We start from the raw sequence: 27,225 nt of genomic DNA, 5'->3' as shown, positions 1-27,225 counted from the left end.
CAAGGACTTCTCTCTCTGTTCTACATACTGCTGAAGATTGACCTAGATATCTGAATACAATCTATTCTGAGGTGTGGATACACATAATGCTCAACCCTGTTACACTACCCATCAAACTGAAAATCTATGCAAAGTTTTAAACTCTCTACAACTCAAAAAATATTTGAGAATGAAAATTCAGCTGCTCTTTGCTGACCTAAAATCATGCCACTGGTTTCAGCTTGTTACTACAATACTCTTAATTTGAAAAACTTGTGTATGAATTGAGCAGCTTTAGAGAGTCACGGCCCTCACAGTACACCATGGGACCAGCTTACACTCCACCTTCAAGAAAAACAAACACAACATGAATATAACTTAGGAGTTTTGTTCTCAATATTGTATATTATTCTGGTATCTCTAATGACTATGATTAGAGCTCACTGCAAAACCAAGTAACTTTCATAGTAACATTTGAGTTCTTCATTTAGTGTTCTGTATTTTCACCCTAATCTGAAGAGTAGGTCTAACTCATGAAGGGACAGTTGTGTTGGCGTTAGTTTCTAAATCACACCTGAAAGTGGCAAGTTGTACATGCACATAGGTTCACACCAGGAATTTGGGCAATGGTCTGTCTTCCAAATTATGCCTGGAAATGTCATTTCCTTGTAATATATCCTTTCTTCCCTTAACTGTGGTGCCTCTGGTTATATCGTAATTGAGAAATAAATAAATAAATAAAAATCAGCTATTGAAGTAGAAAGGCACATTAATTTATTTGCTGTTCTTACAGATTTCCATATAAGCAAAGAGTAATCTGTATTATTTTTATAGTGTTGTAATTTTTTTTCAAATATCCTTTCTGGTTCACTAGATTTTTTCCAAGGTGAAAATGTCAGCAGTTTTCTGTTACAGTTCCCCACCTAGGAGGAAGATTTAAGATCAAATGCATCGGCAATTTGTTCTTGCTGTCATTGAGATTATATTTTCTTCCCCCTTCCTGTGTATCTTAATGCCTCTTTCTGTTCCCTACTACAACTCTGCTCATGAACCAGCCTAACAAAATTAAAGCTTCCAGGCTTTCTAGCAACAGGAGTCTCCTAAACAAGGAAGACTGTGCCTCAAACTGGCCCTGTATTATCAGCAAAAAATATTCCCATCTGATAAGAAAGACCTTTGCAAAATTCAGGTTACAGCAGAATTTTGCACTAAATACTAAGAAGAATGGTGAAGCCATTTTGCATGTTAACAAAAGTAAGTAACTGTCCATGTGAAGATAACATATTTCACATTGTTTCTTTAGCAGCTTTAGACTTCACACCTTGATAGTATAGAACTTTTTGCCATCCTAATTAAGATTCTAAGGGGAAAACATGTAGATCTTTATTTAGTATTCTGCAGAAATGGTACGTCCTAAAAGGTATCAGCTAGATGTATAAACCTCTCTAGGGAAGAAGGAGAGCTAAGGAAGCATGACGATAAATTAATGTGTACAAACGCTGGACTAGAATAGTTAAATCTAATGAAAGTGTTGTTGATATGATAGACACTGTTTTAATTTGGCTTCGGTTGCAGATGATATTTCCAGTATTTGAGCACTTTGTGGTTGTCTTCTGTGGAGTTTTAAATGTATAATTAATGTAGCATAGAAATATGCACTAGCCATATTATTAAAATTTATCATGGCATTAACTTTTGAAAATGAATAACAAGTTGGTGCGAAAGCTGTAAAATTGAGTTTTCTTTGAGGAGATGCACCATACAAAGCATTGAAATTTATCTTGATATTATTTTACTAGAGCTTTTTAATTACTATGGCAGATAAGTAGAACTGGACATTATCTTAAGAAAACATTTGTATTGGTAATGGCATACAATTTGCAAAGATAGCTCTAGAATATTCTGTCCCTAATAAGAGCTTAGTTTTAGCTTATATGCAAAAGCCAGTCTTCCATATTGCAAAAGGTTCCCTATTCTCTTCCAGTGGGCTCCCAAGTCATTTTTCTCAACTGAACTGTAGTCTTTTCCTTAGAAATACAGCCAAAGGAAACTTATCAAATCCCTCCAAGTACACCAGTAATGACAAGTTCTGAATGATTGTGTGATAGCTGCAAAATTCACCATCTTTTTTCCTTTAATATAATCTTGCTGTTTACAGAATGAAAGACAAAATCATTTTGTAATCCAAAACTTTGCTTTCAATTATTTATTAGATTTTTATTTTGGTCTAGATACATAACGTGAAAGCCAGCAATTTATTTTGAAGTGAAACGCTGGTAGTTTGCTTCTTAGCAGGATATTTGTGGCTCTAACAGGGAGTGAAAAAGGCAGAAAGAAATCACACACTATACATTCTAGCTTTCCCATTGTCTTCAACAGACTAGAATGTCAAGCATTAACACTGGATTTTAATTAAAAGTAGTGACAAGGTTCTTGTAATGCTGCAGAACTCACTGAAGCCCTACATGTACCATTCCTGTTTGGAGTAAAATGAAGACTTCAAATTTCAGGCAGGAATGATTTTTCAGTGAATAAACTGACCAAATAATTATATTTTTTAGTATATTTTATCCTTTAAACTTCTGTAGTTTATCTGCAGGAGACCCATCTCTGTATTCAGAACATATTAAATAAAAAATAAAAATAAAAGACAATGAAGAAATACAGGGATTATAGCAACACCACAGAAATAGCCCATTCAGCTTGTAATGAGATTTTTAAAGAACTACTGAGAAGATTTCAAATATCTATATTGGCCACAAACAAGTTTTTGTCCTTGAATTATCTTGACTTCATTCAATTCAGGGCAGTTCAATGTTTGCATTATAACCTCACAGCATTCAGAATCAGAAACAGAAAGGGATCTTTAAGATCTATTGCAGTCCCCTCTTCTTTGCCAGCTAAGGCAGTATTGTTCCTGAAATTATATTTTGCTATTGTTTGCCTGGCCCGGCTCTATCCAGCTGATGCCAAAAAAGGGGAAGCTACAGGAGGTGAGCCACACACAAGAGGAGAAGGATGCTCAAGACATTGGAAGCTGCTACTCATACCAAAATACAACAGAGGAGTCTTAAGGTACATAAGGGTGACTCCAACCATTGAGTGCAGAACTGTTAATAAGGATGAGCACTTGTGCCTTCTGTACCTAAAAATATTGACACCTGATGAGACAGCCATGTTTCTGACTTCAAGATGCTGTAGTTGGGTGGTGTGAGGAATAAATGATTCTTTTCTTTATGCCAGTTCAAGGATGAATGGTGGAAGGATTTAGGGACATGATTTTTTTTTTTTCTCATTCTTTTGGATCTGGAGCTGTTAGTGTGAGACTCTGTCCAGAAAGAATATGGTTTTTAAACAGAAACTTTTAAATTTCCAGTTTTCCTTGTAGGTTCAGTGTAAGTGCAGTAGGCACACAAATGTTGTGTGGAAACAGAATAGTTAAGGGGGGAATATATTTATATATATATATATATATATATGGAAGACACAGATTTTGGTGTTATTAAAGTGTTTTCCACGAGGTATGACTGAAACAGGTTGGTTAGTTCCTGGTAAGAATGTCTTTATCTGAAAATAACTTCTGTCAGTTTTGTTCTTAATAATATTAATCTATAGTAGTTGGTTTTGAAATATTAGAAGCACCCCCCAGATTGTCTTCCAAACTTTTAAAATCACAACTCCTTCAGCGGAACATGGAGTATTGGCATCACCCTCAAGCAAGCATGCTTCTTTACAGTACTAATCTGTCTTTAAAGTCTTTCTCTCCTTGATTTATACATCTTTTATCATCCTTTCTGCTGTTAATCAAGTGCCACTGTAAATCTTTTAGTCCTTCAATAAGCCCTAGAAGAGGGAAAAGCCTTGAAACACTATCTAAAGCATCACTGAGGACATGTGATGCAGTGCCCCTTGAAATGAGCAGGGCTGTCAATGGTTGAGAGCTACTGACTCTCATTAAAGCCTTAGGAAAAGCTCTCCTGAGCTGAAAGCCTTGTTTGCAACCAGAGCCATTACTGACTGCAGACTGCATGTAGTGGTTTATCGTGCTTCAAGTTGCTCTGTGCCAATCCTGCTGAAGTAATTGCCCTTGTGCTTACGCACAGCATATGTGAGGCACTGCCACTTCTTTTGAGCTTTTATTATCTGGAGACTCTTGGGTGCACGTTTGCTGAGTTTCTTTGTTTTGCTTTTCTTGACAGAGAGCAAATAGGAGAGGAATCATACCATCCTGTTCACTCTCTGTGCCACTCCACATGGCTGAATTCCTCACTTTTTATGAAAAGTTGCCACAGATGAGCTGGTGCTGTCATTCATCTCCTCTAGAAGCCTTTGCACAGGCAAGACAGCCATGGCATACACCTTCCATGATGTTCTCCTTCTGGATGGGGCAGTTACAAATTGTGTCCCTACACCCTAAAAAAATGACCACTACAAAGAGATGTTGCTGCAGACTTGACACACAGCACTATGTGGGCCACTATGAAGATGCCCTGTATGTTAACCAACGATGTTTCATTAATGTGGGAAATAAATAAATAGCCTATTCTCCTACCAGATCACCAAGCCCTTGTGCAGCCAGCCTTACAAAATTTGCAGGGAGATTCTTAAGCCAAGCTGGTGGATTTCTCTGCTGTGTGCAGCTGGATGTTTTCTGTAAGCCAAATTCTGCCCTAATTGATGCCTCCTGTACAAACACACGTGGCAGTGGGATTTGGGTGGGACTGATTTCCTCCTCATGTTTCCTTAGGGCAATGGATGGGCAATAAGCAACAGTCCCCTTCCCACTGTGGCCTCAGTTAACTGACAATCTGGGAAAAAAAAAGAAAGGGAGGCATTTCTCGTCATGGCAGTTTGCTACCATGATGGTTAACAGGGAGCAGATCTGCATAGTAAAAATAACAAACTTAAAGGAGCTCTTCAGTAATTGGAATCATCTTTTTTTTTTCTTCTCTGCATCTTACGCCAAAGAATGCCTCATGGGGGAAAGCGTAAGAGTACTAAGCATATGTAAATTTTGGAGCTGGAATTCTCTGGTTGCAGTTAGATGTATAAGCCAAACCTGAAAAGAAGCAATTTAAAAAATAAATCCTGTAGGAAAGACTAAACAAGTGTAGAGTGGCCTTTGTCAGAGCAATAGTTTAGATGTCATTCATATCCTTAAACACCTGATGCTTCCTGTGGTTTTCTGTGTTTTAGTCAGGTTTATTCTCCAGCAAATTTCAGTATAAGGGACCAAAACAATGTGCTACCTATAATGAGCACCCCTGGTTTTGCATGGAAGCTACATTTTTTTGTATGTTCCAATGTGTTCTTTGCAGGGGACTGCAAATCAAGATCAGGTGATGGTTCATCCCTGTTTCCCTTTTTCTGCTTTTGAACAACATGCTATACAGTTGTTCAGCTGTGTCAAAATATCTTCCTAACTTATTCAAAGCCAGGAGTACCTTGCACCAAGTATGGCTTCACTTTCTTTACTTTCTTCACCTGTAGCTTCATTACACAGGTCTCCTAAGGGCATGTTACTGGAGCCCTACCCTGGAACTCATGGTTAAGGAAATGCATCTTTCTGCCTGTGATGAGTTTGCAGCTGTTCCTGCAAAGGACTCCAAGAGCTGGGGAGCTGAACTGAGGACTGGATGGGAGCTTGGAGGTGAAATGACCTGCCAGGGAAAAAAAAGGAACTGTGAAGGTAAGTCTGGAATGACCTGAGTGAGTTGTGTGAGTTCTCTGTGTCTTCCACCGTTGTTTGAGGCTATCGTTCTGTGAAGTGATATGAGGAGGATTTGCTGTTTCTCTGGCATATACATGGGTTTTGTTGGAGGAACTATGTATCAAAAGTTTCTACTTGTGGTGGCAGTATAGTGTGTGTGTGTGTGGAGGGGAGGAGGGGAATGGGGGGAAGGGAGTCTGTGGGATTTCTTCCCTTGATTGATTGAGCCCTTCAGAATGTAGTATGGGCTGATTTATTTCTCTGATCAGATATCATTGGAATTCTATTTATTTGTAGAAAAACTGCAGCTGAAGCTACCGTACATATAAGAAAAGCTTTTCTATTTTAAGCACCTGCCCATCAAGTGTCTTATCATAAATTCATTTAATGTTGGGAGATCACTAAATGAAAGCTCTTCATCACTACCAAATGGGATTTGGACAAAGAATGTTGACATAAGGCTCATTGTCTCTGCCTTCATCCCTAAATTGTAGATATTGCATCTTTCTACACATGAGTTAAGGAAATACAGTCTTGCCCTCAAATCTAAAATGGTTTCTAGGAGGAATACCTTAAAGCTTAGATAACAGCCACTCTTTCTTTTGTTTGCCAGAAATTTGCATATCAACAGAAGGAAGCAGTTAAATTCTCTTTCCAAATAGAGATACAGGTCTATGTTACTTTTTCTCCCTTTAAAAACCAAATAACCAACACCCCCTTCTCCAAAAAAAAAGAAAAAAAAAAAAAAAAAAGAAGGAAGGAAAGAAGGAAGGAAGGGAGGAAGGGAGGAAGGGAGGAAGGGAGGAAGGGAGGGAGGAAGGGAGGAAGGGAGGGGGGAAGGGAGGGCTAAGCCAATTAGGTTATCAACTATGCATAGTAAAGAGTGCCTTCTCCACCTGAGGCATTTGTTTTTGACAACCTGATGTTAGGGCTGTATACAAATAGCACTATAATTGTAGAAGAAATATCATCATTTTCTAAACAGGGTATGGGGAATGCAAACTGCAGTCTTAAGTAATGAGCCAATGTTTGCTAATTAAATTTTACCTGTGCATGATATATTCAAACTGTTTTGTGCGTATGTTAGGAAAAAGACAAAACGTGGGTGAGTTACTGAGAATTAAAGTAAGAAACAGAACCAATACAGTGTTGCTCTCTTCTTCAAACTCAATTAAAAGCAGCTACCATCCTTTAGAAACTTTTTAAAGGCAGAGAATGGCAAGATTTCAGTTTGCATGTTCTTACACATTTCCTTCTCTTGGCTTGCAAATGAGTTGCCAGTCATCATAGAATATGCTTTGGCAGCACCCTCCTGACACTTCTGTGTGGGAGGTGTAAAAAGAAACGAGGAGTTTGCTCTCTGCCATAGTCATTCTCTCAAGAAGAGATTTTGAGGTGGAGCTGCTTTCTGTGAACTAAGAGTTGGTGCTTGTCAGATTTCTGAAGGAGGATATTGCTAAAGTTATCAAACAGTACGTCCCAGGGGTAGCAGCAGAGCCTTAGGCTGGCTTCTCCTTTTCCTCTCCTGGCAGGTTGCAGGGCACAGGGGGAGACTGCAAGCACTGTGCCCCTACTTCAGAAAACAAACACCTTGAAGTCAAGGTGAAGTCAAGGATCTGCCCAAGCTTGCATGATGTCCATTCCCATTCCATTCTGGGCTAGCAAGAAGTTAAAAACTCATAGCCCTGCCTGAGTTCTATCCATCAGTGAAGGTTGACACCACTTTCTCTTTGCTTCCTTCCTACCAGGAAAACAGCACCCATGGCCAAGTGCATAACCCCCAGAGCACAACCTTTTTGGATAAAGCCAGGAGTCTCCTCTGTGATCTTTTTTTAGCAGACTTCCTTCCTTCCATTAATCGCATTGAGAGTAGAGAGCAGCGCGGTGATGCCCTGCAATCATTGCTGGTGTAATGGTAAGCACACTGCTGGGTGAATGAATTGCTTAGCTTTTCCTGTGTTCACCTTGAGTGGGGAAAAAAGAAAAAACAAACCAGCAAATTGACCTAAAATAAAAATCCACAAACACAAAAACCCAAAAACACTAATGTGAGTCATAAGAGGCAGGAGGAAAGAAGGCTTTCAGAGGGGCAGTGTGAAAACCAATTACCAGTTTCCTGGAAAACAGTGCTCTGCCTGTGAGAACTTTAAACTGTGAAGGCTTTAAAGGGCACGGGCTCAGCCCTGCTGTCAAAGAGCTGTTGAACTGTGGCGGACTGCAGCCAGGCTGCAGTCAAAAGAAACTCCGAGTCTTGCTCTGAGCTGGTGAGAAATTAAAAGCCAAAGGCCATGGTTGTTTCACTAGCTTAAAAAAGAATGAGTGAAGGGGAATTCAAATACAAGAGGGCTTGATATTGATGTTCCTGTCAGGATAAAAAAGGTGTTACTCCAAAATCTAGCCATTTCAGAAGAGGCAGATTTTTCCAAGCCTTTTCATTTGGTTCTCTCTCTATCTCTCTTTCTCTCTCTTTTTCTCTCATTCTTTTTTCCCAGTTTTGTCATAATCTAATAGACTTACTAACATATTACCAGTGCAATAATACACACATTACTTAAGGTAGTTTTTTGGAGCATTTTGAATGCGTGGTATTTTTTGTTTTTATTTTTACTTTGGAAGCCACACAAGCTAGCTGTTGCTTTAAGGACATTGAAACAAATTTAACTTGGATCTGTCTTCCATTTTACTGTGGAATCAAAGGTGAAAGTTTGAAGAACAACATGTGTCTTCAGGCTCCCGAGCTTCAGCTGAATCACCGACTAGGAAAGGGCTTATCTTGGCAACCTGCCTCCTTCCTGCAATGGTAAAGTGATAGGTGTTTGTTTCATTTATTCTGTAGTGCTATCCCAGATGGTCACACATAAGGAATAAGCTCTTCTCCTGCTTTGCTGATAGTGTAACACCTGAAACTCATTCTTCTCATAGCTCAACAACAACTGCTGTGTAGATAGATTTGTTGGGATGAAATTTTGGTCAAGTGAAAACAAGCAAGTGTATGTAGTAACACGGAAGACAAGGAAGCTAGAATTAGTTCATTCTTCTCAGCCTTGAGCCCATATGCTAGAGAAGTTATCAAACTTCTACTCTGCTGGTAGGTGAGACTTTTATAGCATTATTCCTACCTGAACAGCACCTTTTGTGATCATTCACCACCTGAGCTTTCTAGCTTTAACATCTCAAGCCATACTTTTCCCTTTTCTTTTTTTTTTAAAGACTCTCATCTGACCCTTTGGTCACCTCCCTCTTTGCTCTCAAGTGGCTTCTGAACTTTCCCTAGCTGTGGGTAGTCTGTCTTCTCCAGACATGCCTTCCTTGAGGCTGCAAGATCTTTCCCAGACTACAGGGTCCTATTTTTTTCCTGTTAATGACTTCTGGAAGCACAGATTTGGGTTGTATATCACTTTAGAACGGTATCCATACATACAGAATTATACTTGGATCTCACTGTCACCTCATAATTCCATGACAATTTCCAACCTATTTCTGGAAAATCATGTGAACTATTACACTGTTTTAACAAGAAACTTTCTTGCTGTTGAGAAACTTCCATAAGGTGCGTTCACTACTGTTTAGCAATCACTGACCACTTCTATCTAATCTAACATTCTTTCTATGTGATTTTAAGCAACAAAAAGGGAAAAGGAATTGTGTGTGTGTGTGTGTGTTATATATGTGTGTCATATATATACACACACATATACATATTTGAGGGCTGTTCTGAAAGTAATGCCTCCAGTTTTATTATGTTGGCTCATGACTTTAGAGGTTTATGTTGGTGCAATGGCAGTAGAGGTAGAACCTTTCTGCCAGTATTCCCTTATGCTCTGTGGCTGTGCAACTGCTGGCATCAGAGGGGCAGTCTGTCAGAATACCATCTGACATGGAAATGTGTATGAAACAAGGATGTGTCAGTGAATTCTTCCATGCAGAAAAAGTGGTATCCATGAGTATAATCAATGTTTGATGAGCATTCCTGAAGATCAAACAGTGGGTGTGAGCACAGTGAGGTAGTGGATGGTGCATTTCAGCAGCGGTGACCATCACTGGTACAGATTTTTATGTTCATCACAAGCGAAGCATATGTATGTAAGCATACATGGCTAAGGGTGGCACCTATGTTGTTTTGTACCTGAGAGTTTGCTATGTTAAAGACTATTATTGTGTTCTTTGTATCAATTGTAGTTTCGAGGAAATAAATAAGAATCATGACTTTTGGAGCACATTATGTTTTATATAGCCTATCCTCAAGGATTCTTTCAATGGCAGTGTTGCTCAGTCACAAGTTAATAACAGTTCTGTCACAAGATAATGAGACAGGAACAGTTATAAACAACTATTTTCATTGGACATAATGTTGGTAATGTTACACAGAGCATGATCTTGTACTAGAAATGTATGGGATTCATGTCTGTACTCTTCAGTGCCATCCTGATGCTGCAAATCTTGCAAAAGATGACATATCGCTTGTATCAGGGTCAAATTCAAAGGACAGGTTTAATCCTTTGCCAGACAACTTATTGGCATAGATGAGCTGCTTTCAGTCACTTCTCAGAACCAAAACTGACAATTTCAAAGTGTTTCTCTCAGAGATCCCCTTCCAGGCTAATAGTGGCAGCAGCTTTGAGCTGGCAGATTTCAGAGTAGATGAGTTCAACTTGAAAAAGACTCAGATAAAACTTGGCTGGCCCAAACTATCCCAGTGAGCTTCAGAGATAAATGTAGTTATCTGTTCCTGGTTCTCCTGGGAGTCATCATTTCTTCTAATCAACCAGCTGCAAGGCAGATGAAGCAGCTCTTTTGAGTTTTAATCTCTGCTTACTCATTAGGTCTTATTCAAGAAGTTGATCATGTGTGCTGGCTTCTTCATGGTGTGTACTGGATGACTGTTCACTTCTAGGCATGCAGTGTTAAGTGTGAATTTAGACCTGGAATGTAAGTCTTTACCCATCTCAAATTATTTCATCTCCCATGTTGCTCCCATCAGCAGTGCAGATATGAATCGTTCCCTGCAGGAAAGAAGGAGAAGGCAGACTAGGGATATGCTGAATGTCTTTCAACTTCTTTTCCTTATTTCAAAACAGCATATCATAATGACAAAGTCCCTTCTTTCAAGGAAAGGGACATTTTCATGATTTTCTTAGTCACTGATGCTGTATATGCAGTTATTGACACAGCTGACCTTGACAGATTGAAGCAGCCTGAACATTTTAGTGAGGCACAGAGTAACCTGTGGTTGCTAAAAACAGTACCTGTAGATGTACCTTGGCGAGATCTAATCCTGTGGCAATTACCGAGTGAATGAAAATAGACCTTAGCCTGGGGCAGAGGGGACGAGAAAGAGTAAGGAACTGTGTAACTGTGAGTAATGAAAAGAGATTATTATCTTACTTGTAGAAAAGAGATTTCCTTAGTCCACAAAGCCTAGTGGTTCTGGTTGAATTGTCTCTGTGCTTTAAAAAAGGTAATGTTCCCAAGTGACATGTGAGTAAAAGTATGCTTCTTGTTTTGTTTTTCTCCTTAGTTTAACAGTGATACATGTTTAGAAAGACTATTCCTCTTTTCTGTAATCACTATTAAAAGTCAGAACCACAAGTCAGTATGTATAGCTTTGGTATAATGCAGTGGTAGCTATTTTCTGTGGCAAAAACCATGCTGCATTCTCTCTGTGGAGTAACATGGGGGGAGGTATTGGTCCCAGACCATCAGAAAGCTTGTGGTAGAACTTCCTGCCTAAACTCCACACCAAAGGTAATGCTACAAAATACTGGAGCAAAGACAGTAAGAATTAGTGGCACTTTGGAGTGTTCTGTAAAAGGTTCATCAAATTCATGTTTGATATTGTTGTCTGGAAGGCAGATTGCAGTGCAGTGTGCAGTAAGCCCATCTCACACTTAAAATATTGACTTGCAAAGTTCGGGTTCTAGGTAGTCTTCCACAAAGCTAGCACGCCCCTGGATTTTCATGGTACTGTTTTATACATATTTTTATCACTTGACCACTACCCCAACACAGCCTACAGCTGGTCAGTTAAAGATAGGGCTCATCCCCGTACCTGCAGGCTAGATAAGCATGCTAATCAACTGCATGTTTTCTAAAGATAATACTTTCTTCCAAGGCAAGTTAAGTTGTTGCATTGTGATTCTTCTACTTAATCATAATGACAGTTTCAGTGATGATCATCCTGATCTAGATTCAAGTATGTATATGCTGTATCTAAGGATACATATACAAAAGCTTGTACAAAGGTTAGTTCTCATCTGACAGCAATTTCACAGGGAAATTTATTTAAAATTCATTCTTCTAATAACTGCCTCATCACTTATTTTGCAGTGGTGAGCAGCCACCACCAAGTACCACAGTTTGTTTTGTTTTTAAGCTTATGGACATTTTTTTTGTCCTTGAACAGGTCTACCTGCATTTTGAGGATGCTAGGCAGTCTGCTTTCTCATGGCACCTTGCACAGTCAGGATCTGGATTTATGGTAATAGTATTGACAGCAATTGTAATGGTGTTTTTTTAAACTTTCCCTGAACTAGCTCCCTGCTTCACAGCAGCTTTCTGTCACAACCAGGACATAGTTGAATTACTCTGACAGGATCTCACATGCTTATTCAGTCCTATAAGGGGACAGTGACTGGCATGAAATCACTTCAGCAGTGGTTGTGTAGCTGGGAGAAAGCAGCTGAACAAAAAATGTTACTCCAAGCTGACTAGTCAGTAATAGCAGGTGGGTCAAGGAGGCTGAAGTGCTGGCTCTTGTCCCTCCTGCCTTCTTGTGCCTGTACTGACAATGACATTAGGAAAGCTTGCTCCACATGGCAGATAGGGGTAACTTCACACACTACTGTTGTCAGTGAGTACTTGTTTCACCCCTAAGATAGTCAGCCACAACACTGAGTCTGCCTGTTGCTGTTGTAGAGCAGGGAAAGTAGACTCCACAGGTATAATAACCATATGGTGTGTTTGAACAGCTGCAAGGACAGAAAGGTAATTGCTGATGCTTGTGGCTTTCTTAAGGTGATAATCACAGGCAGAGAATGCTTACCTCTTTTCCTGACTGAACTTATCAGTGGTGGATAATTTTCAATCTTTATATTCTAGATACTCATCTCATTGCTTCCTACAAATGACTCAAAACACTAATAACTTATTTTCCACTCTATATGGAGTGGTTATGCACCTGCCTCGGGTGGGTGGTTTGTATATTCAGTCAGCCAACATAAAATCACTTTGAACACCACTCACTTTTGCTGGCACTGGAAATTACAGCAGCAGGTATAGATTGGGTAAATACTTTGCCTCAGCTGTTTTGGTTTAAATTAAGACGACAGAAGATCAAGTGCAAAGCAAGTACATAAAAGCAGTGTGATACAAGCTCAAAAGTCCTTTGCATTAAAATTGTTTGAGGCCAAGTTCAATCATAAGAATTACCATAGCAATGAAGTAGCTTGTAGAACATCCATTGAAAACCAGACCCCACTTGTTCTGTTTGTAGAAATCATTTCAGCTTCCAAAACCATCAATTTTCTCATTACCTCTACATAGTGTTACTTGTTTGTTCTGCTGAGCCTAAAAAAGCAAACAATGTTTCTTTGTAGTTATCTCTCCTTTGGCATTTGTAAGGGAGGTTACGCACATGTTATTTGGGTTGCGCAACTCCTCCTGTTTGCTTTGTTTAAAATGGTTTTCTGGTTGAAAAGTCTTATATCTTTTAAAGAAAGGCCAGGTAGTATTAATCTTTTATTATTATTATTGGAGAGAATTTCTCTGTCACATCAGACAACTCTTGAGTCTTCCATCTGGTTTTCCAAAGAAGCAAGGCTCCTACACTCATGTTGTCTTGTTATTGCATGCGTTTATCTCCCACATCTAGCCACAGTAACTTTTTTAACCTGTGTGCTGCTTCTAGTTCAACTTGACTGACTGGCAGAGATCACAAAGGTAGTTTGTTAACAGCTAAGGTAGGTAGAATTAGGGTTCTGAGTAGCTGAGGGAACAGGCATGTACTCAGACTGAGAAAGGGGCTGCAGTATAACTCAGACCTGACTTGGCCTTTGAGTCCCCTACAGGACAGATACCCATAAGCTCCACAGCTGGGGAAAATCTTCTGCTGGGGGTATTATTCAAGCATGAGGCACCCAGTCATCCTGATTTCTGTACTTCTACCTGATCATAGGAAGACATCAGGCTGGTATCCTTCAGAAAAGAACTGGCAGCTCAAGACCACCTGGCAGAAATTATCCTGCATCCATCCAACTAAAGTCTGCACAGAGACGGGTCTCAATGCAGCTTTTTCACCACCCACTCATCCTCTCCCCCAAGACCTCCATAAACTGGAGTATTCAGAAATTAGCCAGAGGTTCTGCAGCTCTTGCAGATCAGCAGTTCACCTGCTCAGACACAAAGCTTCGGGGTACTGAAAGCAACTGCTCTTCTGTGCACCAGTTGCATGGATCCTGTGCCCCAAGGCCTTTATTTCCACCCCCATAATCAGCAGAGCTGCACTTGAAATTCTCTATCTTGTAGGTACATTCTTTGGATTTGCCATCAGTAAGAAACTGTATGTGTATTTGTGCTGTGTGGAAATAGCAAAGAGAGAATAACTGTAGGTGGCAACATGACGATGTGGAGAAGAGGTAGTTAAGAATGCTTCAGATTTGCTTATGCTGAAAGGTTGAAAGACTTCATGTAGCTAAAAGAAGGGAAGCAAACTCAGACAATACTTTTTTTACTTTTTTTTCCTAATTCTTAATAAAAAGAAGAAGAAGGATTTTCATATCCAGTTCCTATGAAAACCATTTGCTCATTGTCATGAGTGGCATGTATTTTGATAATACAAAATAAGCACCTCATATGCCACTGCTACTCATGCGTGCACAATTCTTCCCATTTAATTCAGCAAGACTAATTATCTGAATTAGTGACATTAGCTTGAAGCTACAGCTTTGCAGATTGCAGCTCTGGCTTTCAGAACAACTTCTTTAAAGGAATTAGTCATGTCTAAGTACAACAGAACCATCAAATTGCAACCACTGGCTTTGTTTGACATTTTAGTCACAAAACCAGCCTTATGCAAGACTGTCCTCGTGGCACTAGACTTAAGGCAGTGGATAGTCTAATTTTATTGCTCTGACAACCATAAAATGGCTCATAAAGATCAGGCAGTTAACTCACCTTCTGACAGTGAATGAGGATGATGCACTGTGTTTTACCTTCCACCTCACTGGCGGACTTTGTTGCCCACACTCTGGGAATATCTGTTGTCCATTTCCAAATTGCCTCCTGAGCTAACCCTGATTTTGGTTTAACTTACCACGTAGGTATGAAAACAGTTCTCAAGCAGATCCCAAACCCCTGCCCTGGCAGCAACAACACTGATTAGACAGGCAGGGCTGAAAACAACAGCCCTTCATAGTGCTGCACGAGAGCTTGCACAGTGGCTGCCTGTGAGACCAGCAAAGTGTGCAGCCAGAATGGGTAGATCCTCTGTTGGTTGGCTGGTTTTTGCTGCTTTATTTTTTTTTTATTTTTTTTTAACCTTGAATTTTTGCTACGGACTGAAAAGCTTCAGACTCTCATGAAAATGCTGAGGAAAACAATGGGAGGTTGAGGATCCTCAAGACTCACCCAAGAAGCAGAAGGGCATGGCTATGCTTTTGCGTGTAACTAATGCAGTCTCCTAGTCTATGCATCATTTGTTGCCCCTTATCTTCAAATGAACACTTCATAATTAAGTGGCACAACTGAAGATGTGAAATTCTACATGGCACATACTGAACTTGCCCCCTCATTTATCTCTTTCAAGTGTTTAATGAATTTTCCATTTCAGCTAATGAATAATGGCAATTTCAGGCCCATTGTCCTATGCAGGGAAATTAATAATGGCCTAAGGATAATTTTGTACCTAGTAATGTGATAGAGATTGCTGGAAAGTCAGAATACATGTTCCTTTCTAGAATATCTAACACTATCTTTGCATTCATTCTGATCAGCATATAGTTATTCTAGCAAAGACCCTCAGACCCACAGAATCTGCTCTCTGTGGGGAAAACTGCCTGCCTTCCTACTCTGCCCTTCAGGTTGTTATGCATCCCGAGAAGTTCTTCTCTTTCTGTGTGCAGAAATTTTGACCACAGTTGAAAGGTTTTGATTGCCAGAAATATATTAATAATGTCTAAAGAATACGGCTGCTCAATCCTTTCTCCAAAGATGTCCTGAAATAAGTTGGCTTAATGGATAAGAATAGGGAAGCTTATGCACTCAAGAACTTACCATAAAAACACTTTTTTGGCATCACTCTTTTTATTAGGAAAATTGCTGTGAACAAATATTTTCACCAGATCCTACTCCCACGAGGTAAGGAAAAGCAGCTTATGCTGGCATGTTTAGTTTCAGTCATTTTCGGTGTTCACGTATGGAACTTTAAGTGCAGGAAGAAAAGTATACGCAACAGAGATGCACACTACAATTCCTTTTTGACCACAGTACTTGAAGAACTGGAAATACTCTTGAATTGTAGGAAGTATATCCTTTCTATTAGCCAAACCTGGAGTAAATGTACTCAACTTCCTATCCAGCCTCGGTGACTGATTTCCATTCTTTTTTATTTCCTTTCAGAAATGCAGCTTAAGTGAAATATTGAGAAATAAAGATGTGGTTTTCTATTATAAAACAGAACAACAGGGAAAAAAAAAAAAAACAAAAACCACCAAACAATTTTTTACTTAAAAATAAACCCTTCACATAAAAACAAACTTATTTGTTTTTTTTTCTTGTTGTTTTTGTTTGTTTTAACCTAATTGGTGAAAGTTAAGGGCTGCTAAGTCTTCATCTCCTTATTCAATTTACCGTGACTTACATCCCATTTCTACTACTTCTCCACACAAAATATATGCCATTGAGAAAGACTGTGTGTGTGAATTGTGGTGTTTAGACCATGGTATGAGAGAAAGTAATTTGTGGCAAACAGATAACACTCCAAGTCCTAATATCACCAGACATGAGATGTGTAGGATTCAATTGTTCATCCTACTCTGTTGTTGGAGGTGCATCCCAGACTGCTGTAGCGTGTCCATGTAAGATCTGATGTTGTCACTAGAAAAGATGGAAAAAGTTGGTTTTAGTACATAAGTCTGCAAAATTATTTCAAGATCCTGTCAGCAGCTCTGGTCTTCAGATTTGCAACATTTGGTTTTGGAAGTGTCGCCCCTGAAACAGATTTCTGCATATGGTTTATAGGCTTGATTTTCTTGGTTACCTCAGAAATGTAAATAATCATGAGCAATGAGGTCAAAAATCATTGTTTTGCTATCCAAAAATATTTTTGAAACTTCTGGCTATGTTTTTTTTTTCTACAATATGCCTTCATAAAAGTTCCGGATGTTAATTTCTGCCACGCTAGCATTGTGAACTTGATTTCAGTCCAGGACTTATCCAATCTCCCTCTGAAATCATAAATGTGCTTCAGTAGGAGTGCCTACAAATGTGTTTTTGTAAACTAGTTATAATCCTGTCATATGGCAATCATGAGGATTATCATTCTGGAGGAATAATTCATCTTGCAGCATGCCTGACAGCTGTCGGGATCACAGCCTTCAGTCACATGGATTGGGCAACTTATAATTAGAGGTAGTTAGATATTTTCTGTCTGAATAATTTTTCCTGATGGAAAAGACAGGTCTGGGCAATTTTTTGTTTTGTTTTCCCAAGAAAACTAAGTAAAGTGACTTCGGGCAGTTCCACACGTCATGAAACAAATGCATTTCTATCCCAGCACATTGCTACCCATATCATTTTTGGAGCTTGTGAGAGAATATCCTGATGTTTCTTCTCATTTGCCCAATATTTTCCTATTGGTGGGTACAGTTAGACTAACTAAACTGCTATTTTTTATCTATCTACTGTTTTAAGCACCAAAACTTTAAGTTGCATAAGATTACTTCTATTCACTCCTGTCCTTTCCTGAGAAGTGAAGTATCTTGGCATGAAAAATTTTTAATGGGAGTAATGTGTGTGCTCTGTAATGTGCTTATTAAATGTAGTCATCCAGTATTTGTTCACTCATGTATGGGAAACTATTAATCACAGCCTGAACCTCTGATTGACCATCTGAGGCAAGTGACGGGTCAGCTGTGGGAGCACAGGTGAAGATGGAGCTAGACACCACCTCTCCTAGATCCCATTTAAGGGTTGCCACCACTACGGTAGCTTCTCTTTCTGGAGATTGTCCCTGTGTGGAGTTTCTGAGGCAAGCCTAAATGTTGGCAAGCCATCCATCTTGCCTGTGAGCCTCAGCATTGGTGAGTCTCCTCCATATAGATCTTCTGGCTATCCACTCACTTTGTAATTACAACTATTCATTTATATAATTACAACTATACACCTCAATTGGACAAAATGATGTCCCCAAAACTGTATGTGTTCTAGCACAGTCATAAATAATTCCTCACTGATGATCTAAAACACTTTATTTCATGTAGTTGTGAGCTGATGTATAAATGCTGCTTTTGCCAGCTACTATGTCTCATTCTTTGTTTAGTTCAGCTGAGCTTTTATTTTGCACTGCATACAGTTTTGTTATTAAAATAAATGCCTTGTTGGTTTTTTAACCCTTTTTCTTTTCAGGAATTGTTTTCCATCTGTGCTGCAAATCAACTATGAAGGCTATATTGCTGCAATTTAGATTTTGCAGGCTTTTTAAAAAGGCATATTTTCTTCATGACTTTACTAAATTCCCTCAAAGCATTCCTGAGAAGGAGCTTAGCGCAATAAAAATGACTTCATTTAAACAACTGAGTAGGTGAAAACAAATCTTTAATTTTCTAGGATGCCTCTTATAAACATGAACATGGTGTTATAATTATGCCACTGAGATATAATTGCTGGCATTCTTGTATCTGACAGTTTTACTTACTCAGGTACACACATGCATTGTGAGTCTGTGAAATACTCTGTTGAGAAGCCTCATCATACCTGGCAATTGAAGGATCAAAGGAATAAGATCCCAAATCCATGTAGTACTGTGCTGTGTCTTTCAGAGCTGTCCATGATTCACTAATCTGAAGTAGATCAAAACAGAAAAAGAGCATTCAGAGCTTTGATACTGAATGAATACCATGTGTGGCTATGGAGAAACCTTGCTTGCACTGATAACAAGACACGTTTCCTCTCTTGCCCCCAAAGGGGTTCTTGTTATTTGCTAATCCCAGACCTGCCCTTTAGATTTTGCTTGCTTATTGTTTTTTTCTCTTTCAGTAGGTGCTGTGAGATAATGGAAGAAATACCTGCTCAGCCACCATGTATCCCCATGTGTTCTGACTACTGCTTGGGTCCCAGTAGCTGTGAGAATACGGTATTTGTCGTTTAAGTCTTATAAACTGATTAGCCGATTCTTCTGTCAGAAAAGGTATTCCAAGGGCACCTGAAATGGTAACTGAGCAATATGTGTAACATTAGAAAAAAATGTTTAGAATGTGCACTTTAAAAAGAGAAACAAAAAAGACCCCCAGCCCCCAAAGCAACCATATTTTATACTCAATAAAAATTCCTTTGGAATGGTGATTTACTTAAAAGAAGCCCAAGACAGTCTTACTATAGAGCTTCAGAAAGTTTTCTTTAGTTTGGTATGTTTTCTAAGCCTGAAATTAGTACAACAACTCCTAGAAATTATGGTCTGTTGAATCCAATTGAATTTGCAATGAAACTATGGTGCTACTATAATGCTACTATATCTTTAATGAACATCTGTTTGACAGGAAAAAAGTAAGACTGGCATTGCATAAGCGTACTGAGATATCTAGCTCTCAAGAAAATGAACCTAAGCTTAACTATGTTCCTGGTTTTAGATGTATTTATTCTCATTTGTAGTGGTATATTGTATGTGTGGAAATTATTTTGTTGAGAAAGGATACTGTACATATCATTACCATATGTTCTATGCTTAAAAAAGGTCATCCCAGATGCATAATTTCTTGTAGATCTTCTTGAAATGACAATATTGCCGAAGGAAAAAAGGCTGAAATCCTCATTAATTTCATATGAAAAGCCTTGGTACAGGAAATGACTTTTCTGTTAGTCTACAGTTTTTGAGACTGAAATTCATTTGGGGTTAAACTGCTCTGAAATAGCACTTTAGTCTGAAACATATAATTTTTAATGAGCTGCTAATTAACTTTAAACACTGATAAGTCAGCTGAACTGAGGCTGAGATCTGTAAACAACTGAGCTGCAACTTGGCTGAATGGGTTTAAGTGGACCCCTGAGGATGACCTGCACACACTCAGTACAGATGAGCCAAGAACTTGAACTCATGTATGTAGTGTCTTTTGCAGGAGTTCTGCAGGGCAAACTGCTGCCTTACTGACCACTCTCTAGTGTCCTTATTCATCATTTCCTAGGAGGAAATCTGAGAACATCAAACATTTGCTTTCATTCACGATGCTCAGTAGAATCAGATCCCTTGCTATTACTGCCAGCTTTGCTGACCACTAACAAATACAGTTGGTCACTCTGCAGCTTTTCAAATAGAAAAATGCATGCCAAATGCTTATAGGAAACAGTATTGTGAGGCAGGATGTTTGCTATTTCTCTTCATTGCCAAAAGCATGCTTGTTTAAAAAAAAATAAAAATAGAAAAGCTTGTCCATTAAGCTTCTACAGTGCTGTTCCAGGGCTGTGCAGGATAAAACTAATCTCATGCCAAATTTCTTTAGTTCTCTGGCAACCCAAAGTTACCAGTAGAAAATCTATGAGCTGTTAACTTTCCTTCAGTGAATCTGGGAGTTCTTTTAGTATTAAATATTTTGTAAAGTCATGATTACGTTTCTGGACTGAGATAACTGAACTGGGATTGGCAATTGGCTCTGTAGCAGGCTGCACTTTTGTTTGAATATATTTATAGTTAGTAAGGGCCATTAAACATTAAATTTTATCACCAGTCTGAGCTTTGGCCTTATGGCTTCGTGGTGAGCTACAAACAAAGATCACTCAGCAGCTTGGGGTTATCATGTTTCCTTTCCCCACTGCCAGCATCCTCACGGAGTGAGTTTGTAGCTTCACTGGTGGGACAGTGAGGGTATTGCCTTGGCTCCTCTGGTGCAGTGCTGTGTTTTAAGTGTATTAACTTTCCATTCTTGGCATGCAGTCTCCTCTGACTGCACCTGTATCCAATGAGGAATGTTTGTTTTCTGGCAGAGCTGTGAGAAAGCAAGGTCTGAAAGATCATGTGGACAGGGACATCTGGTCCATTGCTGCCAGATCTACAAGTAGCTCCTCTGAATGAAGTATATAGACTTCAGCAAATAACATCTGCCTTGCCTCAGTTTAAGTTTCTTAAACTGGGTGTAATTTTTCACCACCTTTTGATTGCCTTACTAAATGTTTGTGGATGAATTTGGTGTTCAAGTTTTATTAAGAGAGCATTCCTGAGGGACATTGGGTTGCATGTGTAGCAACCCATCTTGCAGATGAGTAGCTCAGAAATCAGGTGAACATAGCTGCAGAGCATCTAGGTATGAGGCTAGGGAGGGAGTTAAGAGCAGGTGGGTAGATAAGAGTTAATGAAATTGCTCACATGGCATTAATTTGAGCTGAAAAACAGGAAAAATTTGAAATTGTAGAGAGACAAAGTTGACCTACTGTTAAGAACCATGAGGCACACTGAACATTAATGTTTTCCTTCAATACTTTTATCCCTCTTTTCTCTTAGAAAAACCTTACTTGAAAAGCATTTTTAAGAATTAATGGTCCGAAGGGAAAACAGAAGGAATGCATGCAGAAGCAAACTGTTGCAAGGACTGTATCAGCTGTTACCAGTCAGAGTGACTCCTTTCATCATCTCTGGAGATTCACTCAATATTCTTGTATGAAAAGCAGATAATAGGAAAAAAATGGGCTGTTTTTTGCAAGCAGATGCTTAACTCATGTAATTACTGCCTTCAGCAGACAGTTTTGTCTGTCCCTACACCTCAAAAGATTGTCCAGTGGGAACAACTACTAGCAACCGTTACTGCTATGGTGTTTTCTGAGTATCTCTGTTTGGATTAGGGTGAACTACAATGCCAAACCTGAGAGAGCAGAAATAGTGGTAAACTTTTGTCATGCCTGTCAAAACAGCAAACACATATTTAATAGCACTGAATGTCAAAAGCACTGATTATGGAAAACGCATATTAAATAGCTATGAATGCCCAGATAATAATAAAAGTATTGCAGTATAGCTGGAAAATTTTATGTAAAATATAAAATCAATCTGCATGCATAATAAGTTATTTGTAATTAAAATCTCCTAACACAAGGCTTAAACAGAAGCTGAACTCTACTGTGCAAGAATAAACTTTTTAAAGAAGATATTCAACTGGGTGAAACTGCAAAATCTTCCTAGAGCAATGTTGTCTTTGACCAGCTGAATGCATCATGATGCACTTCACCACACAGAGAAAATGTGAGGATGGGATTAAATTTTAGCACCTTTGCCTCCTTAGGAAACCATTTAATTGATTTTCTTCTTTATGAAAGCTGAGAAGTAGGAGCCATTGCGTGCTTAGCAGTCTTTGGGGAAAGAAGGCAAGACATTATTTGCATGTCTGATGGTAGAGCAGAATGATAAAATAAGAAATCTGAATACTTATTTTACAATAGGATATTTCTCCACTTATCCAGGTGCTCCTTAATCAAATCAGCAGTGCTGTGTAAGTGGTGAGGAGTGATGCTGTGGCTTGAGGCCACAATCTATTACTGCTGTACATCTACCACAGGGAAAAGAGGTCTGTGTCTGATTTGCCAGGATAGTTACAGGAAAAATATAAATAAAAAAAATTCCTTAGCAACACTTCAATCCTTCTCTGCAGACGTTTTCATATAAACTGGAGCTATTTGTTTCTTCTCTGATTTCTGAAGAGTATTTCAAGTTCCTGACAACTTGAAAACCTGTTGCTGAAGTTATTTGTGTCAGTGGAACATAAATGTTGAACGTCAGTAATTGCTCTGACTCCATTACTTTTAGATTAGTAATTCTTATTATCAGTTTTGATGACTGGCTGGCCAGAATGTCAGCTCATGGGATAAGGCGGATGGTGTTATCAGCACTTACAGCCAGCACCTAAGCAGAACTAAGCATCAGCCTTGGATACTTCAATCTTGCTGACGTTACTGATGCTGACGTGTTGGTAACTTTGAAAAGGTAAATCTAACAGTACCACAGAGGTGCATGTCTTAACCCCAGGACTTGGCCTTGGACTATTGCATTTTGTTTGAGCTTTTTGGTCTTTCTTAGATAACTTTCCTATCATATGTAATACATCTTTACAAACTGTAAAATATCTGGGAAATACTAAATAAGAATCTTATTTTTGGTTTTGATCAATTTATTCTGCAGCATCTAAGTACTCAGCATACCACAGCACAACAGTATAAGTGCTAAAAGTAAAGCATGGAAGTGGTTGGTTTGTTTCCACACAAGTATTTCTTTAGGTTTTGTGATGCTGTCTCTCAGTACTTCATATACTTGAATGGATAGCTGCAGGAGTAGATTTTTGGATTCTTTAGGCTACCTTTGTTGCCCTTTCCAGTCAAAAAGCACAGTTAAGCTCCAATCAAATGTTTGTATGTTGCTTTTGCAAATGGTGAAAAAGAAATGTGTGCATGCACATGGGCTATGTATCCTGAAGTGTCCGGAAGGTAGTAGGCCTTAAAATTAGGTTTTCTAATGATTTTTAATGACGTAATTTAAAGTCAATGACTGTTAAATGCTTCAGCATTGTGCATATCCTTGTAGGTTGTAAAATTTAGGTCTCTTTATTTTTCAAGTACTGTACAGTTTGTTCTTTGACAATTCTTGATTTTACAGCACAGAACTTGAACTGAAAGGGAGAGCTCAGTCATAAGGAATCTTTAGAGATACCTCACTCCCTCATCAGCAAAGGCAGTCAGGATACAGACACAATGCCAAATTATGTGTTGAACATACTGTTGGTGTGATACCAACATGTTCACACTGGGATCAGGAAGATTTTCAGGTATGGTAAAATAGCAGATGAATTTGGCAAAATTACTGGATAATTCTAGGGTAGGAATTATTTCCCCTGTAACAAAGGGTTAAAAAAAAAAAAATAGAGGTCCTGCTCAGTGGATATTGGTGAAAAGTTCTTTCTAAATCCACATGTGGCTACTAGTTTACCTATGAGTTAATGTACAGGACACTCCGGTCCGGTACCTGAGACCTTTCGGCAATGATATTGGTGCCAGCACAACACTTCTTGTGCTCCATCCATAGCTGCTGCACTATGCAGAGATCATAGAAAGAAGGCCAGCAAATAGCCCTGCAAACCTGTTTTCGAGGTGTGGAGGTGGTCTAATATCGAGGAATGATTTGTAGTGGCTGAACTGAGGGTGTGATAAAGTGTCAGTTTCTCATTAGTGAGCCTTGCAGGCTCTGTTTTAATTCACCACCACCTTCTCCATTGCTGAAAGGATTCACATTTAATGAAAAGCTGAACTGTTTGTTGCCAGTGATCAATACAAACTTTTAAGAGCTTGTTAGAAATCAGCAGTAAGTAGTTCCCACTTTTTAAAAAAGGAACATGAGAAGGAGAGCAAGCAAGGCTGTTGTGAAAGATGGGCACAAAGGGAAGACAGAGCAAAGATAAGAGTCTTCCACATGAGGGGCAGTACCGTGCTGTCTTCTCTATTTAATTCCAAGCGGAACTTCCATGGTAAGGAGGTCAGGTTTGAGCAGACAGAAAAGTATGCAGGAGTATTCCAAGCTCAGATGCACAGCAGATCAGGAAGTGAAGATAAGGAGTGAGGAAGGTTTCTAATTTGCCCTCTAACATGCAGTAGAAAGAAGGAGCCTCTTTCTATCTCCCTTCCCTTCCTGCAGATCCTCTTTGCAGCCTAATCATAGAGAGTTTGGCTCCAATTCACAAAACATACTGATATTAATTTGTGATTAAATATTTGTCATTACAATCCCATTTTTGCCTTAGTTCTTAAGGTTCTTCAAGCATTCAGATCTGAGAAATGCTTTTAATGCATGCATGGATGGAGCACCTTTTTGTGATGCAGGCAATCACCCAAGAAGTCTATAGTTGCTTAGTGCCTGCCTACTTTGTTCTAATTTAGTGAGGAATAAGCAAGTGAGCATGGACTGTAGCAGTGTGTGTTTGTTTGAGAAGAGCATTCTTTCAGCTTTGCTGGTGCTGCAGCCCTACTCCATCTATTTTCATACTGTTTAAGATTTTACAGAATGATTCTTGACTTTTAGGTATTGTAAAGGTCCAATAATCAGAAAACACGAGAGCTTAAAAGAAATAAAAGGCAGGTCCCCTTAAGCAATTTTGAATCAGACATCATGAAATCACTTATGAAACAGATGTGTGTTAATTGTGTTTTCTTATAAGCAATAACTGACAATGATGAGAGCAGAACAATGTTTAGGAAAGGTTCCAGGGGAGAAAGGGAGGATAAGGGGGGGAGGGGGCGGAGGGGGGGGGGGGTAGAAAAAGCACTAAGCTCTCTTAAAAATTCTAGAGATCAGAAAACATCCTTTAAGATTCTCTTTCAGAATCAAGACTGTATTTTACAGATGAAGACTGTATTTTACAGACTTTGCTATGCAGTCTTGTGATCACCCACTCTCCCATATGTCCCTGCTGCAGTGATTTCCCATTAATTGTCTCCCATCAGAACTGTTCTGGTGGTAACATGTTTTGTTTTTTCTTTTGCTAGCTGCCTATTTAACAAGCCAGAAGAGATCGATATGAGACAGGGTGCCATGCACTTACCTGTAAGCAGCAGAGCAGACACCAAAGTTTGGAACATTTTCAGAGACATCACAGATCATCCAGAAAATGCTTGCTTCATAAACCAGAGGTAGTCTTACAGTTTTATACTTTGTTATCTTTGAGTTTATAAATCATTTACTAGATACCTGTGAACTGCTGGTGCAGGCAGAGGGCAGGGTACAGTGCTTAGTTCAGATTTGTCTTATGCCTCTGTTTGTACACTTTGGACTTTGCAAACTGAGCCTCTAATGAGATATAATGACTCATTACTGTGTGGATACATTAACTTCTGCGTAGGCTTTAGAATGCAAAACAGCACATCAGGATTGTTCTGTGCAGTGAACACAGCAGGTGTCTAAGAGTCGGTCTTCTGCATGATTGTTTTCCCCTTACTGCAGTAATGGACATGAACATTTTGAGGTCTGATGTGAATATGAATGGTGGGAAATGGTGTCTGAATCAACCTGTTCTGAAAACGCTGCCTAATTATGCAGTATATTTAAGCAATATAATATTCGCATTGAGAAAAATGGCTAAGAAATCACTAAGATAAGGAGGGAGGGACCTACTTCCCTGAACTAGACACGAATCATATGGTCTTCTATTGGCCTCTTCTAGTACTGGGAAACTGTAGAACATGTAACGCTGTGTTCATGTTGTCTCACCTTTTTCACCACTCCAGTTAAATTTTGCCTTTTTGTATACAACTGTCGATAACAGTTGTTTCATTGCAGACCACTTTATCTTAATAAGCTCACCTATGCCAATGATAACAGACAAGAGAAAAGCTGAGCATTATTGCATATTAGAAAGTGATGATATGCAGTTGACAAATGCAGACGTGAAGACCTTTGCGCACATCAGGGAGTTGGACTTTGCTGACGTTACCGGTCAGGGACCAGATTCCACGGTGATGGACAGCGGTATTTTGTCCTTACACTTGCAGCAGAGGCATTCGTTTCAGACTGTGAATCGAGCAAAAGTTTGCTGGGAAGTAAAATGTAATTTGGATCTGTACATAGGTCACCCTGAAAGTAATGCCTTCTACTTATATCCATGGAATCTGCAACAGATACAAAGAGTGCAATAATACTCTTTAAATTTGCATGTTCTCAGCTACCAAAAAAAAAAAAAAAAAAGTGTTTTTCAATATTGGCACCACCATTAGTGAATTTGCACAGGTGGGCTGATCAAGTTGTTCTTCATGTCATGTTGTATGACAACAGTGCATGGCCATTTGGAACATGCAGGTATTTCACAGTGCTGTTGCCACTGCTGAAACATGCCACCCCTCACTTCACTGTGCTCACATCCACTGTTTGGTCTCCGGAAATGTTCAGTAAGTGTCAAAAAAAATGTCAGTGGGTGCTATTTTTCCTCATGGAGGAATTCAGTGACACACATTTAGTCCATCCGTACTTCCCTGTTAATGCTATTTTGTCAGACTGCCCCTCTGCTGCCGTCTGTTGCCCTGCTGCAATATGTAAGGACATATTGTTGGAATTATTTGACCTCCATACCACAACCACCTGCCTCTGATGTCATGGACCAAAATGATAAAATAGGAGGCATTACCTTCAGAGCAGCCCTCATGTTTACAGAGTCTCTTTGGTTTTGTCATTACACAAGGGTGGGCTGAATGAATGGCTGGCTACTGAACAGCAAGCTTAACAGTGGAAATATTAACTTGGCAGTAGACCAATTCACAGCTATAGTGAAGCTGTTCTCAAAAAAATTAACTTTTTAAGAGTCAATTTT

The 27,225-nt window shown here is 39.2% G+C and overlaps 1 protein-coding gene across 1 annotated transcript; it reads right to left on the bottom strand.

Annotated features, from left to right (window-relative positions):
- Positions 1–15,969: 15,969 nt before the first annotated feature.
- C1H3orf85 (chromosome 1 C3orf85 homolog) lies at positions 15,970–25,544 on the bottom strand. Its single transcript, XM_015877992.2, has 4 exons — positions 25,468–25,544; positions 18,970–19,118; positions 18,659–18,744; positions 15,970–16,780 (listed from the first exon to the last, which is right to left on the bottom strand). The coding sequence occupies exons 1-4, from the start codon at positions 25,514–25,516 to the stop codon at positions 16,702–16,704; spliced, it is 363 nt and encodes a 120-aa protein (XP_015733478.1). The 5' UTR covers positions 25,517–25,544; the 3' UTR covers positions 15,970–16,701.
- Between the last annotated feature and the right edge of the window lie 1,681 nt (positions 25,545–27,225).

The sequence above is a fragment of the Coturnix japonica genome, chromosome 1 (genome assembly GCF_054131305.1).
Source record: "Coturnix japonica strain WE chromosome 1, WE-NBRP24, whole genome shotgun sequence".
Taxonomy (NCBI): domain Eukaryota; kingdom Metazoa; phylum Chordata; class Aves; order Galliformes; family Phasianidae; genus Coturnix; species Coturnix japonica.
Note: the sequence above shows the minus strand (reverse complement) of the source record. Positions and strands in the feature narration are given on the sequence as shown.